The sequence below is a fragment of the Sabethes cyaneus genome, chromosome 3, assembly GCF_943734655.1.
Source record: "Sabethes cyaneus chromosome 3, idSabCyanKW18_F2, whole genome shotgun sequence".
Classification (NCBI taxonomy): Eukaryota; Metazoa; Arthropoda; class Insecta; order Diptera; family Culicidae; genus Sabethes; species Sabethes cyaneus.
This window is the reverse complement of record NC_071355.1, coordinates 163,862,814-163,878,732: the sequence shown is the minus strand read 5'-3', so window position 1 is coordinate 163,878,732 and position 15,919 is coordinate 163,862,814. Positions and strand designations below refer to the sequence as shown.

Below are 15,919 nucleotides of genomic sequence, written 5' to 3'. Positions count from 1 at the left end.
TATTCTTCTTCTTTACAGAACCGAGTCATTTGTTAGTTGTTTCACGGCAAATTTATGAAATATCACATGAAATAGATCTCAAGGTTTGCTCAAAATTCAACTTTTTTTTTTAAACTGTTAGGGCCCTTGGCGAACGAGGGGTCCACTATTTCGAGGTATTAAAAATGTAATTCTTATTTTTTAACCATTTCCAACCAATCAAGCGCAAAAGTTTCAATATTTGAAGATGTCAGTAGTAGCCCCGTATCAGCGAGAATTACTCCAATTGTATTTTGCCTTATCATGAAAGGCCGAACCCCTATTTGGTCGGACGGTCAGGTCCGGAAGGTCAAGCTCCTGCTTAGCTGAATCTCGCCGAAAACAGTATTGATAAAAATAATGTTTTTAAGGTCAATGGTAAGCTGGTTACGCTATTATTTAGATATAATTAAACGATATTTTCATGCGTTTTAGTAAAATATCAAATAATGAAGGTAAAAAATCATTTCAATGGTGGTACTCAGAACAACAAGACATTATCACACCCTGCACCTTATTTTTTATTTTGATAATTATTTGTAGCACAAACAGTAGCAAGTAAGGACAGTACATATCCCACATTTGAGCAGATCGAAGGCCGCAAATATTTTCTATGACATTCGGCCATTTGTGTTTCGGTCATTAGGTCTACAGCAGTATTTGTTATTTCACTTAGTTGACTTTCGGCCATTCGTATGTAATCTGACTCACCCTATATGCAAATCACGGTGTTCAGAATACCGTTATTAAAAAATAAAATGGCCCATTCAAACGGCAAATGCCAGTTGGTTTATATTGCCATCCTACACCTCTGAGCCAATTTTTAAAAAAATCGTTCGACGAATTTTTGAGTTACGCCCTTTTGAAATTTGAAAGGGCAGATTGCTCATATAAAGTAAATAAAAATCTTCAATGACACTTCCAAAATGAACGTAAATCACAGCTTTGATTTTTATGCAACATATGCCTATTGACGACCATTTTAGGAGTTTTACGTTGTATTGGGACTAACCGGGAATGTTCCGGATTAAATTAACGCTGTGAGAAATTACCAGTATGGAACATGAACAAAAACTTACCATGCGATACCTCAAATTACCCTAAAATTAAGATCAATGGAAGACAGATCAACTACCTAGCACCACGTTGGTTACCCTTGGACATGTTTCTGGGACTTCCGAGAATTCCCAGACAAGTGGCATGTTTCGTCCATGAACAAAAACTTATCGTGCGACGCCTTAAATCACACTAGAATTCGAAAACTAGATCAATGGAAACTTCAGTAGATCAATGGAAGCCAAACCTGCTATCTAGGGTTAGGTTTGGTCATATCTGGACATGTTTGGGGGACTCCGGGAACTCTTAGGGAAGTCAATAACACAATATGGTATATGTTTGATAGTAAAACCATGTCCGGAATTGGCCATTGGTGTTCTAGTTTTAGTGTGATTTAAGGTGTCGTATGATGAGTTTTTGTTCATGTTCGAAACTGGTCATTTCCTAATGGTTTTCGGAGTCCCCCCAAATATGTCCAGATATGACCAAACCAGACCCTAGGTAGCAGATTTAACTTCTATTGATCTAGTTATTGAATCCTAGTGTTATTTAAGGTGTCACACGTTAAGTTTTTATTCATGAACGAAACTGGCCACTTGTCTGAGTGTTCCCGGTAGTCCCAGGAACATGTCCAAATATAACAAACGTGGTGTTAGGTAGTTGATCTGACATTGGTTGGTCTAGTTTTTAAATTCTGGCGTAATTTGAGGTGTCGCCCCCCCCTCTGGCTACGTGGGGCCTAACGTTCGTTATGCCTAACATATATTATGCCTTCCACACGTTCATTCCCTATCGTCCATTATGCCTATCGAGCATTATGTTTATCGTCCATTATGCCTAAAGTCTATTATGCCTAACGACATTATGTCTATCATCCATATGCCTATCGTCCGTATGCCTAATGGGATACGCTCAAATATGATTATAGGTATAACATTGCGCGGAAATCTAATTCGCGGTTGACCATAACGCGGAATACACTGTGTCACGGAAAACCTTTTCGCGAATTGGTGGTAAACTATTACGCAGAAAGTACCTTTTTTCGGAAACTATATTTTCGCGGTAAACCATTTAATCAAGCCCATGGCTTTCGATCTACTCACATAAAACGTGTGATCTATCCTTACTCGCTATCGTTCGGTTGCTTCTTAGACGAGACGTGACAACTGACTTCTTTGTCTTCTTTTCAGAAAACTTTCAATACTTTTCACTCGTTGCCTAGCAGTGTTTTTCATGCGTGCAAAGCAGTTGGCCAATTACCGGCTGCTCTAAAATGGCCTGAAAATCTGCTACGAGTTGACATGTTTCGTCTTAGGGTTAAATCAAACTGATGGGAAATACTAGAGGTCAGTAGACCTAGGAAAACAAACAAACCTGGATAAATATGATTTCTCGCCTTGAAGCATCTATAAAATGTTTGCAACACGTTGCAAATTCTGTTATAGGGATTAGTTTATAGATTACTCTAACTCTAAACTAATAAAACTACGCAGGATAGTTTACTCCGCTAAATGGATTTTCACTGAAGACATTTACAAGACATTAGTTGGGCTAGTGCTTCGATCTTATTGACTTTATCAACCTCTCCCAGTATGTTTGAATCTCTCTGAACATACGACGGCTGGTTTACTTATTAGACCAGCGTCGTACCTCGGAGCCATGTGGGAGGTTATACATTTTTGAAAAATTTACTGCTGATTGGATCTATTTGAAAATTAAAGAGCTAAAACTGAAACGAATTGAGGATTGTATAGAAACAATACACTGCAATATCGTTTTTCAATTTGCAAAGCAAAGCCGTAGGATTAAACGTCCTTTCTAAGACTTGACCCTTTTTTATCGCCAGGCTTCGCAGCCGGCTTTTAGAGTACAAGACAGTTACGGTGCTTGTGCAAAAATCCCACTGACTCTATCTAGCAGCACCGCCAAGCCGACATTCGAACATATGACGACTGACTTGTTAGACCAGTATCGTACGTCGAAACCAACTAAGCGGCCGTGTTTAAAATTCTTTGGATTAATTCAGAGCTTAGGTTTACAATTTATCTTTATAGGTCTACAATTTTACTTTCTAGAATGATGCCAATAGCCAGTTTTCGTCCTCGAAAACGGTAGCGCGTAAACAATATTTCCGTGAAAACAAACCAATTAATTTTTCCTCCCATGTTATTCACGTTACAGTTGACACACATCGCACGACGCATATTCTAATATTTTCCAGAGCAAGGACTGACAGCCCGGAAAGACTGCAGCAGCAGCAAATGCAGTCCGCATAAATACACAAACGACGACGACGGCAGGCCGGGAAAAGTAACACCGAACCTCGCCGGATTTCGAACACCGCAGTTAATTGCCTGTCCGAATTGTAAGACCTCCGTAAGACCGGACCAGCTCAGCTCAGCTCAGCAGCTGGTTTCTGATCAAATAATGCTGCTGCTGCTGCTGCTGTTGTAGATCATTGCTGTTGGCAAGCGGTGGCCGTGCTCTTTTGGTTTTATCTGTTGACTTCTTTTGTATACCTTCGTCATCCGCTGTGGCTGTGGCGTTCAAGGCAAATGCGTAGGTGTGTATCAGGTGTTACAATTAAGCAGCCGGACAAGGTGTTTTTTTCGTTCGTCGTCTAGAGTTGTTCCTTTGATAGCTGTCGTATTCCAAATAGGGTGTCCAACGAAGAATAATCACGTCCACCGCTGCATTCTTTGACACCTGGCAGGTTGGACAAAGATTGTCTTTATTTTTAGCACATGATCTAATGTTCCTTAGTTTGCAATCTGTGTCATGCATTAACTGTCATTGAGGGCAGCTTCAGCCACCCTACGGACAGCTAAAACGCGTTGTCTCGATACGAGATCGAGAAGGATGGCTGCTGCTGGCGCATTACGAAGCTCGAACCCGTTTGTTACAAAACCACTTTTTTTCGAAAGCTCTCGAGATCGGATGGTTGTACGATTGCTATGCAACGGGTGAAGATTTCTCGGCTCGACTTTAAAGACAGTTGCAAACAGAAATTGCAGTTCGCCATTGGAGAAGAACAAGATTGGGAATAAATTTTGACGATTAGTTCAAACGGAGTAGCTAGAAACGAGCCGCAAGAGAACGATTGCGAGAGGCGGCTAGAATTAATTACATAAACAATGAAGTTCGATGAATAACAGTCTACAGAGATCGGACCGGTTACGGAGCGCAGAGATCCTGGCTGCCGTTAGGTCCTAAGTGCATTGAGAAGGTGCGCCCAAGCCGGCCAAATAGAGTCACGGCACTACATGCACTACTTAGTCGAGGCTATAAATTATCGATATTTCATTAGCGACTAGGCATTACGAGGCGTACCGGGGGCAGAACCTTCGGCTTCTGGTATTCTTCAATTTGAATAAATTCACTATAAATCTTCCGCAATGGCTTCGTACTTGGTAATTGGATTTCTCCTGGGACGGGTTTATATGTATACCAGAGCGTGCTGTTTCTAAGGGATTGTATTCGCGCGGCATATCTCGGAGCAATGAAAGCGCCAAACCAGCACCAAACGGATGGATGCCTCCGGAGAAAACCTTCCCCGAAAAGAGACTCGTTTAATAGTCATTTACAATCACTTTCTTTCGGAGTCCAGCACAGCTAGACAGCGCAGACCGGTGAACTGGTACCAACCGGAGTTGTTCCCTTTCTCTATCCCGCTGCCTGCCTCGGTCACTACCGTCGTCATCGCCGTCTCGGGGTCCCTTTCAACTGACCTTAATTCGTACTTGAACGTAATGTGAAAATAAAAATTCCACAATCTCTCGAGATCCGGCCGAGTTATGCCGAGCTCTCTGGGGGCCATGGATAAGTTGAAAACAGCTTGCGAGCGTACCCATTCCGCCTGCTCGTTCCGCTTTCGTCTCGTCGATGAAATTGTGTACGTTTCGATTTCGAACATACACGTGTGCAGCAAGCGGGGTACCGAACGTCGGGGCTCCACGGTGGTGTTTTGAACGACCTTGCCAAGGCAAATGTGCGATAAAAGAAATATTACGAACAAGTGACGGTCTGCGTGTTGTGCGCTGTTGTTGTTGTTTTTTATCCTTCTCTAGTGTTGAAGGCCTGCTGCTGGCCAGCTGTGGGGACAACTGACGGAACGTGGTATGCGGTACCCGATGTACAATGGTCCGGCAGAGGTGTTCGGACGGCTCTGACACTTTACATTATGCGGGGGACCACGGCAAAAACAACTTTTTTGAACCTGCAACGGCAGCAACAGCAGCAATAACAGCAGCGTTTTACCGATGGGGTAAACAAATCAAGTGACTGTGCTGCGGTGAGCGTAATTTATGTTCTTGCTTGCTTTGCAAGATCGACTGCTCTATGGAATGCATAATTGCAAGAAAATCCCAATTTTTCGCGTAAGAGGTAAATTCCTGCGCTTTGTAAGGACATGACCTACTGTTAGTTGTTAACACTTTTTTTGGTATTTAAGAGAATTATTTCGAAAAAGTTGGTTGAGATTTAAACTACTGCGTCGTAATAGATTCTGACCAAAAAAGTTTAAACGCTTTTACGAGTAAGTTAAAAAATACCCTAAAAATAATTTTTGCTAATTAATTAATTAGGTACTAGTTCTTCCCGTCTTAATTTGTAAAAGGCAACAGGATAAAAACTTCCTTTGATAGCAGCGTTAACGTATTCCACGGGATTTGGGCCTATTCATAACGGTATTCTTCTAAGTCATTTGTGTATGTTACGTGTAGAACGGCTATTTGCTATAAATAATAGAGTTTTTCATGGTGATACATCTACTTTTGAGAGCTGAAAGGAGGGATGGACGTCCAAATAGAAAAAAAACTTTGTCCCAGGGATGTAAAAAATTGTTTCTAGCAATCAAGAACATGAGAACCGTACGTAAAGAGACATAACCCTTTGAAGAAAATTCCAGAAAACAATAACGCGCACATTTTGTCTAAATACTAACACCATCTATGCTTGACATTCCTAAATAGCAACTTACTACAAGATTATCCCGCAGACGCGCAAGTATTTTATAAGTAGTCTTCTCTCCTTTCGTTAAAAAGCGCCGCTCTGACGAATATGGAAACAGTCCCAATAAACACAAAATTTGAAATTACTGTTACAGCGAGCGAAGAATGGGACAGTGAGTGTTATGTCTGTGAGTCTGTATGTGAGCGAATAGACTCAATTTCATTGATATCACTACTTGTAAGCGATACACACTTTGTCATGATCTGTACGGAGTGAGTAGTAATAACAGTCAGTAAAGTAAATGCTCATAATAATTAGACGCTTGCATAAATTTTAATTTCGAGTGTATTCCGTATAAAGTATACCCATAACATTTGTCTTAAATTAGTCTAACTGATATCTTTCTCCCCTTGCTTTAATTACCAGTCTGAATTGTGGTTGTAAAGCATCACAGCTGGCACGCACGATATCCTGAGGCATTTCATCACAAATCTACTTCAAACGTTGCTTGAAAGTATCCACAGTCAATCCTTTGTTCTTCCCTAGTGTGCCTAGCATGTAACCCTATGCATTGAAGTCGAGGGGATTCAAATCAGGCGGAAAATTGTCCTCACGCCAAACCTGTATAAATTTTTGCCTGGTGAGACGGTGTAGAATCTTGTTGGAAGCAGTAGAAGACTTTTTTTAGTGTTTTTTGACGATGAGAAGCAACTCGTTCTTCAAAACATTATCGATGTAACATTTAGTGTTGATTTTAACACCAAGTTTAATGATCAGCCATGGAACCTTCAAATTTTTGGATCCCTCCCTACACCCGGGATCACTTTGTAAAATTTCTGGCACATTTGAACAACCAGTTTGTCCCTAGAAATGTCAGAATGAAGTGCTGCATATATCCGATCACTTTGTTGGTTGTGGCGGTCCTGCGACCTGCACTGCAACGAGTTTTTGCGAGCGTGTATTTAGCTAACAACTACGGCTGTCGCTCTCACTTGGGATTGCAGTCCGACCTGCTGATACCGTTGACTCGCGACAACTCGCACTCTCGCCCGTGAGTGAAATGCAGGGTGAAGATGAAGAAGAAAGGAAAAAGTAATGCAAAGTGTGTATCCCAGTGCGCCACTAGTCCTCACGGGCAGCTGGTTGCTCATGAATTTCTTTGACTCGCGAGTGGCCTATGGTGATATGTGACTGTGCGTTCGCGAGTGCGTAGGTAGCAGAATGTCTGCCTGCAACAATGGCGGGTGTATGTCTTATGCTTGCGTGAGTAACGTAAGCGTTGAATGCTATGCTTCTTTAAGCATCAATTTGCAACATTTGCAACCTATTTTCGAATATTTTAAACCCACTTCTACTGCTTTTCATCACGGACGAAACAAAAATTTGCCTCTGACATGAAAATATAAATCAATTTTCATTCACTAGCAATCTGCAGCATTCTGCTTTTAATTTCAGCATATGGTGCTTTATTTACACTACTACTAAGATGTGATGCAGTTGCTCCTGAAACTCTTCTATCGTGTTGACATAGCTAGTATTTGAGTGACAACCAATTGCTTTTGATGCTAATGTATATGTACGATTCAATGATACACTAGCGCCAGCAGCAAGCTGTTATCACTGCAAAGCTCGGCCGATCGGATTTAAAAAACACAGACACCACTATAGAGAATGGGCCCAATTTAGCCGCAGAGACTGCATCATTTCTCGCGACTATAACTCTTAATTGCGCAATTAACAATAAAGCTGATTTTTGGCATAGTGTTGGGGCCTTATAAAGACATATCGCTTCCCAAAACTAACTATATCTATTCAAAAAAGCCTGAGAAATTTCAATGAGCAAACAGCACCATTGCTGTACTTTAACAGCAGACTAGAAGGAAAAGGGATGGTTTATGTGTCGGTGCTTTCAAGCTTTGCCTGCAAGCCGGCTCATTGAAGATAACTTGATAACTTGTTTTGCAGTGACAACTTGCTTGCTCTGACGCTAGTGTACATTAAATCGTCCATTTACACTAGCGCCAAAAGCATATGGTTGTCACTCAAAAACTAGGAAACTTTTATATCCCTCCTTGATAAAAAGAAGAAGAATGGTTCTGTGATACTGTATTGACGGCTGTTTAATTTCTAGAATAAGTTAACGTGAACATAATTGTGTGTTTTCCAAACCAGCATCGAGAGAGAATACACTGTATTCTACCGACTGCGCCATTGTCGTGGCCAGATATTTTGATGGCGATTGAAGCGGCAACCGAAACGGCGTCCAATCGTGTTAACTATAACCAACAGAATGATCCACACCGGCAACTCGCGATACTCCATCGATACTATGAGAGAGATCCTTTCTACAGCTCCCTTACATTGCCCTAGAGTGCATGTATACAGAGTGACAACGTGTCATCTTGAATTAGGACAACATATATTTTCTTCTCTTTCTAAACTATGCGCGTGACCATTCCAATTTCGACAATGTATTCACTCTACATGTAGGAACCCCACTTAACCCATCTAGAAAATCAAGAAATCCCCCGTTCTATACCTTTCTCTGACGATGGCCGGCTCTCTGTCAACCGCATAGGTGCCAGATCTACCGGTATTTGTGAGTTCCTAACAAGAAAAGGCCTTTTTGGATGCGTTCATTACATAGCGTTTTATCATTAATTTACACTGAAGGATATCGCTTCGTAAATTTAAATTTATCTTTATGCGTGATAACCTGAATCTACTACATACACGATTGCTTATATTTTTTCGGCTTTATTACGTGCTAGTGTAGAAACAGTGGTTCTGATGTTTATTGAATAAAAATTAGCATATCACTTACATTTTTATGAACATAGCTATAACATTTTAAAGCCTATGAGTGCTATCATTCGTTTCAGTATTGTTATATAGCGGCAAAGTTTTTAATTGAAACGGAAAGAATATAGGCTGAATTAAGTAGCATGCTGAAAATACCCTCCGGTACCCTACATTCTTAATAAAAACTAGTTTTCACACTGCAATGAAATTGATATTTCTGGCAAGGACAAAAGCGTAGCTTTCAGTCGGTTTATTTATATCAAGTCAAATAGAATACTAGAGATTTAATTCTAACAAAAGAAACTACAGTGTAGTTTTTATTGTGAACATTGAAACTTATGGTAAAATAATTGTAGAAGTGCCTCAAATTCAAATTTTATTGATATTTTTCCCGGGAAAAAATAACTATAGCACGACAATAAAAATTATGGCAACAGTAGGATACAAAATATAGTAAAAACAATCAAATTTATCATCCGAAGAGATAACCAAACTATCAAACTTATTGTTGTCGACCATAACTTTCATGGTTTTCAGAGATTCTACCATAAAAATGACGGGTTGTTAAGTATCTTAACAATAAAAAAATCTAGTTTTTCGCGAACAAAAATTTACATTTACAGTAATAGTTATCTTCCTCTTATGGTAATTTTTTTAGGCGAGAAAAACAAACATAATTAAAAAAGGCAGTAAATTTATGATGATATATGGCCAATACTGTAGCGGAAAATAAGAAACAACCCGAAAAAAAATTTACATTAAATTTTGAAGCAGAAACAATGCATCTACAACAGTTTTTATTGTGAATATTGAAACTTGTGCTAAAATTATTGTAGAAGTGCCTCAAATTCAAATTTTATTCATTTTTTTGTATCTTATTTTAAGCTATAAAATTGGCCATATTTCATCATAAATTTTCTGCCTTTTTTAATTACACTGAAGTCGCTTTTTACGCGGTTTTTTCTACGAGGTTTGTTTTTTATGCGACTATTTTTACGCGAATTTCGCAATTAACGTGGTTTTTTTACTCGAATTTCTGAATTTACGCGGTTTTTTACGCGAATTTCGGAATTTACGCGGTTTTTTACGCGATTTTCGGAATTTACGCGGACGTCTATTTTTATGCGTAGTGTTGAAATCCACAAAGTTTTTTTTACGCGAAATTTTGGTTTTTTACGCGAATTTTGGAATTTACGCGGTTTTTTTAAGCGTATCTCGGAATTTACGCGGTTTATTTTACGCGAATTTCGGAATTTACGCGGTTTTGATTTACGCGGGACGTATCCTTCGCGTAAAAAGCGACTTGAGTGTATATTTTGTTTTCTCGCCTAAAAGAAATTACCATGAAAGGACGGTAACTTTTACTGTAAATGAAAATTTTTGTTAGCGAAAAACTAGATTTTTTTTATTGTTAAAATACTTAACGACCCGTCGTTTTTATGGTAGAATCTCTGGGAAACCATGAAAGTTATGGTGGACAACAATAAGTTTGATAGTTTGGTTATCGTTTCGGACGATAAATTTTATTGGGTTTACTGTATTTTGTATCCTACTGTTACCATAATTTTTATCTTCGTGTTAAGGTTATTTTTTTCGGGTAGTATGATCAAAATATTGTCTATAGAAAAGTGTATAGGTACTCTTGAATAGTCGGAACTAGTGTTTTGCTTGCGAATCATTTATCATTTTTTCATTTTTTGTATTTATCATTCTTAATACATGTGTTTAGCTTTATTGTATATGTTCAGTTTTATTTTATTTTCAAAATAAAAAAGGTCCACACGCAACGCTTTGCCTAACAATATAATAAACAGTTAGCCGCATCACGTCGGATCAAGCTTCTAAAATTGCTTATTATAGCCATGCATAGCTCCTCTCCGTTCAAGCGTTATGTTCCGCGCAAAACCTACAGCAAACATGTCATCGACAAATGTTATTAACCTTCGATAATTGATTTGCTTTTAGCAGCCAACACACGAATTCGTTCGATCATTTATTCCTGGCTTTGGGGCCGCCGCAGTCCCCGTACGTCCACCCGGTGCTTCCTCCCCGCCGGGAAACGACCACTCGAAACAGAAAACTCGTTCGTAATATCATCCACGGACTTATCACCCGCCCTTCCGTTCTTTCGCAACCCTTTTGCCCTCCCCACGCACTGATTTCGCTTGTTTATCATACACACGGAAAGCGAACCCGCAGCTCTGCAGCAGCCTCCAGCGCACCGCTTGTTTACACGATTATTTGTTTCGCGAGATTCAGGTGTGAACTGATCTACGCTTGTATTCCGCCGCGCACAACATCAACATCGACTAATAGCATTCCGCCACCGTGCCGCGCTACCACCCCCGCCCAACAGAGGGTGTTACACTACCGCTACAAACCGGCGCTGCATGCTTTAGCGGGTGCTTCTTTCTAAAAAATAATCAATATCGATCAGACGGCGGCCACCGCAGCCCCGTCATCACCGATCGGTTCGCACCGGATCACGATGCTCGACCGCTCTCACTGTGGGACCGCGCAAAAAGACGACCCCTGCCGGTGAGCGGTGCAATAAAGAGCGTAATTTATTCCTGTTTGATGTTGAATGATTCCGCGAATGATTTTCGTCTGGGAAGTATCGGTAAACATTTCGGGACCGATTAGCAAGATGCTTTCGCTATTAGACATTGTGCCGCGGGGTATGCAAATGGGGAGACGAAGCGGAGGGGTACGATTTGTTTTTGCCGCGTGCCACCATTCGTTGCACAAATTTTCCTGACTCGCGAGATTTGCTGGAAGCGAAGCAACGCAAATTTACTTGGAAAATTTTGCATCTGGAAATTGCGTCTTCCGAATGGTGCTTCTATTAACTTACGATAAATAATCGTCAATATTGCTTTCTTTTTCCTTCTACCGTTTTTTCCAGAAAGCCATATAGACGAGCGCTTCAAGCATCACCACCGCTTCCGGTTGATGTTCAACGTGACGGACATCCCGCTGGGTGAAAAGCTGCGATCAGCGGAACTCACACTGAACCGAGACGCCATCGAAGACCAGCGGTACCGAACCGTGCAACATCAGGTGCTGGTTTACGACATCGTGCGGCTTGGTATCAAGGGCAAGCGGGCCCCTACGTACTTGCTGGTCGACAGCAAAACGGTCAAAATTAACGAAACCGGTCCGATCAGTGTGGATGTGCTGCCAGCTGTTGACCGGTGGCTGCGACATCCGAAACAAAACCATGGACTCTTCATTCAGGTTATCGGCAAAAGCAAACGGAAGCCTCAAGCTGTACCGCAGCACGAGCATGTCCGGTTGCGGCGGAGTACCGACGAAAGCCACGACAAATGGGTGAAGAAACAGCCGCTGCTGTTCACGTACACCGATGACGGACGCCACAAACAGCAGCGATCTATACGGGATGCAAACCGTAATCGACGAAATCGACGAAGAAAGAACGGCAACGAAGCCTGTCAGCGGCGGTCATTTTACGTAGACTTCAGTGATGTTGGCTGGAGTGACTGGATTGTGGCTCCACCGGGATATGACGCTTACTTCTGCGAAGGAGAATGCCAGTTCCCGATTGCCGATCATCTGAACACGACGAATCACGCGATCGTTCAAACGCTGGTCAACTCGATCAATCCCAGCCTGGCACCGAAGGCCTGCTGCGTGCCCACACAGCTGTCCTCCATCTCGATGCTCTATCTGAACGAGCAGAACAAAGTGGTCCTGAAGAACTATCAGGACATGACCGTAGTCGGATGTGGTTGTCGTTGAATACAGCCGCTTGTAAATTGTGTGAAATTGTATTATACTAAGCTGAGCGGGTGTCCTCTTAAAGAAGATACCGGCGAATCGACCAGGTCGTAGGTTATAGAGTGCACTGTAGAGCGAAAAAATGAAGGTTTGTGGTCTAGCTTTCGATGAATGTTACGTAAATTTATTCCTATATTAGAAGAAGGGCTAGTATATGAAGAAGAAAACAAAATTTCGTTTGTGAGAGACACGAGTACGAATTCGAATGGCTGTGTGATTTGTAAAAATAAGTGTGAGTGCGCGATCGATGATAGGAACTCGGTTTTGCTGTTTCGTTTAGCTAAAATAAAACCCAGTGCTGGCAAAAACTTGTACAAAAACTTTATCTTCAATATTTAAGAAACATTACACTAAAACCTCAAACGCAAGCCATAGCGAAGCCTGTTCTGTAAATATAAGCATAATTGAAAGGCTAGCTAATATATTCTACTAAATCCCAAAAATCTCTGTAAAATGCAAAAACACAAACGATCACGTAACAAAATAAATATCATTATTACTAGGCGATTCTTTAATAGCATAAACATACAATATTTGCTGGAAGGTTGTTTTAACATTATTTTTTTTAACTTCGGTATCGTAAGGCAAAAAGTATTAGGAGATTTATTCAACAGGATCAGATTGCGTGGGTCAGACAGTATGAATAGTTCATAGTGAAAGTGTAATGAGTTTTTAGCAAACAGACAACCATAGTAGTAATCTATACTGTTTATACTATTCACACCTATACTGTTTATTACTGTTTTATATTTGTAAATTTGTGTAATATAATAGTACCTGTATTTGAGAAAAAGTATTTATTACATAAAATATCATATATTGAGAGGAGAATAAAATTTTGTAAAATCTGTACCGTAAATTGTCTCTATTTATTTTCTTACCTTATTGACTTTCCATCCATGTAACAATGCAACTGCAATAAGACTCCAACACAGAGAGCTGATACCCAGGCTAGAATCTCGCGATATGCTTAATCACCGATTATCGCTTCGTCTATAAAAATAACAATAGTAATAATTTGATGACAATTTGATGACAATCGCACGCTAACAAATCCACTTGACATATTTTGCTTTTATAAATCGCGTCTTCCGAATGATGCTTCGAATGCGATTTAAAGCCAATAACTAACGACAAAAAATCGTCGATACTTTGTTTTACTTTGAATTATGGCTGAGGATAAGTTATTCTTAACATTATAAGTTTGCTTAGTGAACCAAAAAACTTAAATCGACTAATCACAATATCGCTTTCTCTTTCCTTCTACCGTTTCCTTACAGAAAGCCATATAGACGATCGTTTCAAGCATCACCACCGCTTCCGGTTGGTGTTCAACGTGACGGACATCCCGCTGGGTGAAAAGCTGCGGGCGGCGGAACTCACACTGAACCGAGACGCCATCGACGATCAGCGATACCGGAGCGTGCAGCATCAGGTGCTGGTGTACGACATCGTGCGGCCTGGCATCAAGGGCAAGCGGGCCCCCACCTATTTGCTGATCGACAGCAAAACGGTCAAAATCAACGAAACCGGTCCCGTCAGTGTGGATGTGCTGCCAGCTGTTGACCGGTGGCTGCGACATCCGAAACAAAACCATGGACTCTTCATTCAGGTTATCAGCAAAAGCAAACGGAAGCCTCAAGCTGTACCGCAGCACGAGCATGTCCGGTTGCGGCGGAGTACCGACGAAAGCCACGACAAATGGGCGAAGAAACAGCCGCTGCTGTTCACGTACACCGATGACGGACGCCACAAACAGCAGCGTTCGATCCGGGAAGCAGACCGTTACCGACGCAATCGGCGAAGGAAGAACGGTAACGAAGCCTGTCAGCGGCGGCCACTTTACGTAGACTTCAGTGAGGTTGGCTGGAGTGACTGGATTGTAGCTCCACCGGGATATGAAGCCTTCGTATGCGAAGGTGAATGCCAGTTCCCGATTGCCGATCATCTGAACACGACGAATCACGCGATCGTTCAAACGCTGGTCAACTCAATCAGTCCCAGCCTGGCACCGAAGGCCTGCTGCGTCCCCACTCAGCTGTCCTCCATCTCGATGCTGTATCTGAACGAGCAGAACAAAGTGGTCCTGAAGAACTATCAGGATATGACCGCAGTCGGATGTGGTTGTCGTTAAACAGAGCCGCTTGTAAATTGCGTGAAATTGTATTATACTGAGCTGAGCGGGTATCCTCTTAAAGAAGATATCGGCAAATCGACCGGGTCGTAGGTTATAGAATGTACTATGAAACGAAGGAACGAATATTTGTGGTAGCACTCTACCTTTCGATGAATGTCATGTAAATTTATTCCTATGCCAGATGAAGGGGTAGTTGATGAAGACGAAGAAAAATAAGAAGAGATTAGGAAACTTTTCGCTTAAGAGAGACACGAGATCGAGATCGAACGGCTGCGTGATTTGTACAGATGTGTGTTAGTGTGCGATTGAGAACGGGATCCCGAGCGCAGTTTGGGATACCGATTTTACTGTTACGTTTAGGTATACTTATATAATAAAACCCAGTGTTGGTAAAAAACTTGTACAAAAAATTTATCCATGGTATTTCAGAAACTGCGATCGAATATGGCTAATATTGTATACTGCTGTTGGTATAACCTAATATGGAAAAACAAACTGCATTACACTAAAACCACACACGAGCAAACCGTAGCGAAACCTGTTCTGTAAATATACACGTAATTCAAAGGCTAGCTAATATATTCAACTAAACCCCGTAAAACTTCGTAAAACGCAAAAACGCAAACGATCACTTTATACAATGAATACCACTACTACAATGAAAGCTTCATTCTAAGAAAAAAATTTAGGCGATTGTTTAATAGTGTAGACAGACAATATTTGTTGGAAGATTGTTTTATTATTTATTTTTTTACTTTGGTACAGTAAGACATAGGGCGGGCAGCATTCGGAGATTTTATCGACAGGATCGGGTTGTGTGCGTCAGAGAGTCCATATAGTCCTTTTAGCAGAAGTGTAACGAGTGTTTGGCAAACACACAACCATAGTAGTGTACTGTTTTCTATCCAAACCTATACTGTTTATTACTGTTTTATTTCTGTAAATTTGTGTAATATAATAGTACCTGTATTTGAGAAAAAGTATTTATTAAATAAATGGTCAAAAATTGAGAGAGGAATAAAATTTTGTAAAATCTGTACCGTAAACCGTGTCTATTTATTACCTTATCCTATAGACTTGTCATGTAACGATGTCATGGCAACAAGACTTCAAAGCTAGATTATTAAAGAACGTAGATACACCACTCTGGGCAACAAC

At 40.9% G+C, this 15,919-nt stretch overlaps 2 protein-coding genes across 2 annotated transcripts in view; both read left to right on the top strand.

Moving 5' to 3' along the window:
- LOC128741592 (protein decapentaplegic-like) overlaps positions 1-13,432 on the top strand; it is a 30,645-nt gene extending 17,213 nt beyond the window's left edge. The window contains exon 3 of the mRNA XM_053837525.1: positions 11,732-13,432. Within this exon, the coding sequence (XP_053693500.1) occupies positions 11,732-12,585 (854 nt within the window). The 3' untranslated portion in view covers positions 12,586-13,432. The remainder of the gene's footprint in view (positions 1-11,731) is intronic.
- On the top strand, positions 13,078-15,719 carry LOC128740354 (protein decapentaplegic-like). The gene is made up of 2 exons (XM_053835892.1): positions 13,078-13,099; positions 13,905-15,719. Exons 1-2 carry the CDS (start codon positions 13,078-13,080, stop codon positions 14,756-14,758), a joined length of 876 nt encoding a protein of 291 aa, XP_053691867.1. The 3' UTR covers positions 14,759-15,719.
- The last annotated feature ends 200 nt before the right edge of the window (positions 15,720-15,919 follow it).

Coding starts and splice junctions, on each gene's coding strand:
- LOC128740354 (XM_053835892.1), top strand. CDS start 13,078: ATGCAAAAACACAAACGATCAC. Junction 13,100..13,904: donor GCAAAAACACAAACGATCAC/GTAACAAAATAA, acceptor GTTTCCTTACAG/AAAGCCATATAGACGATCGT.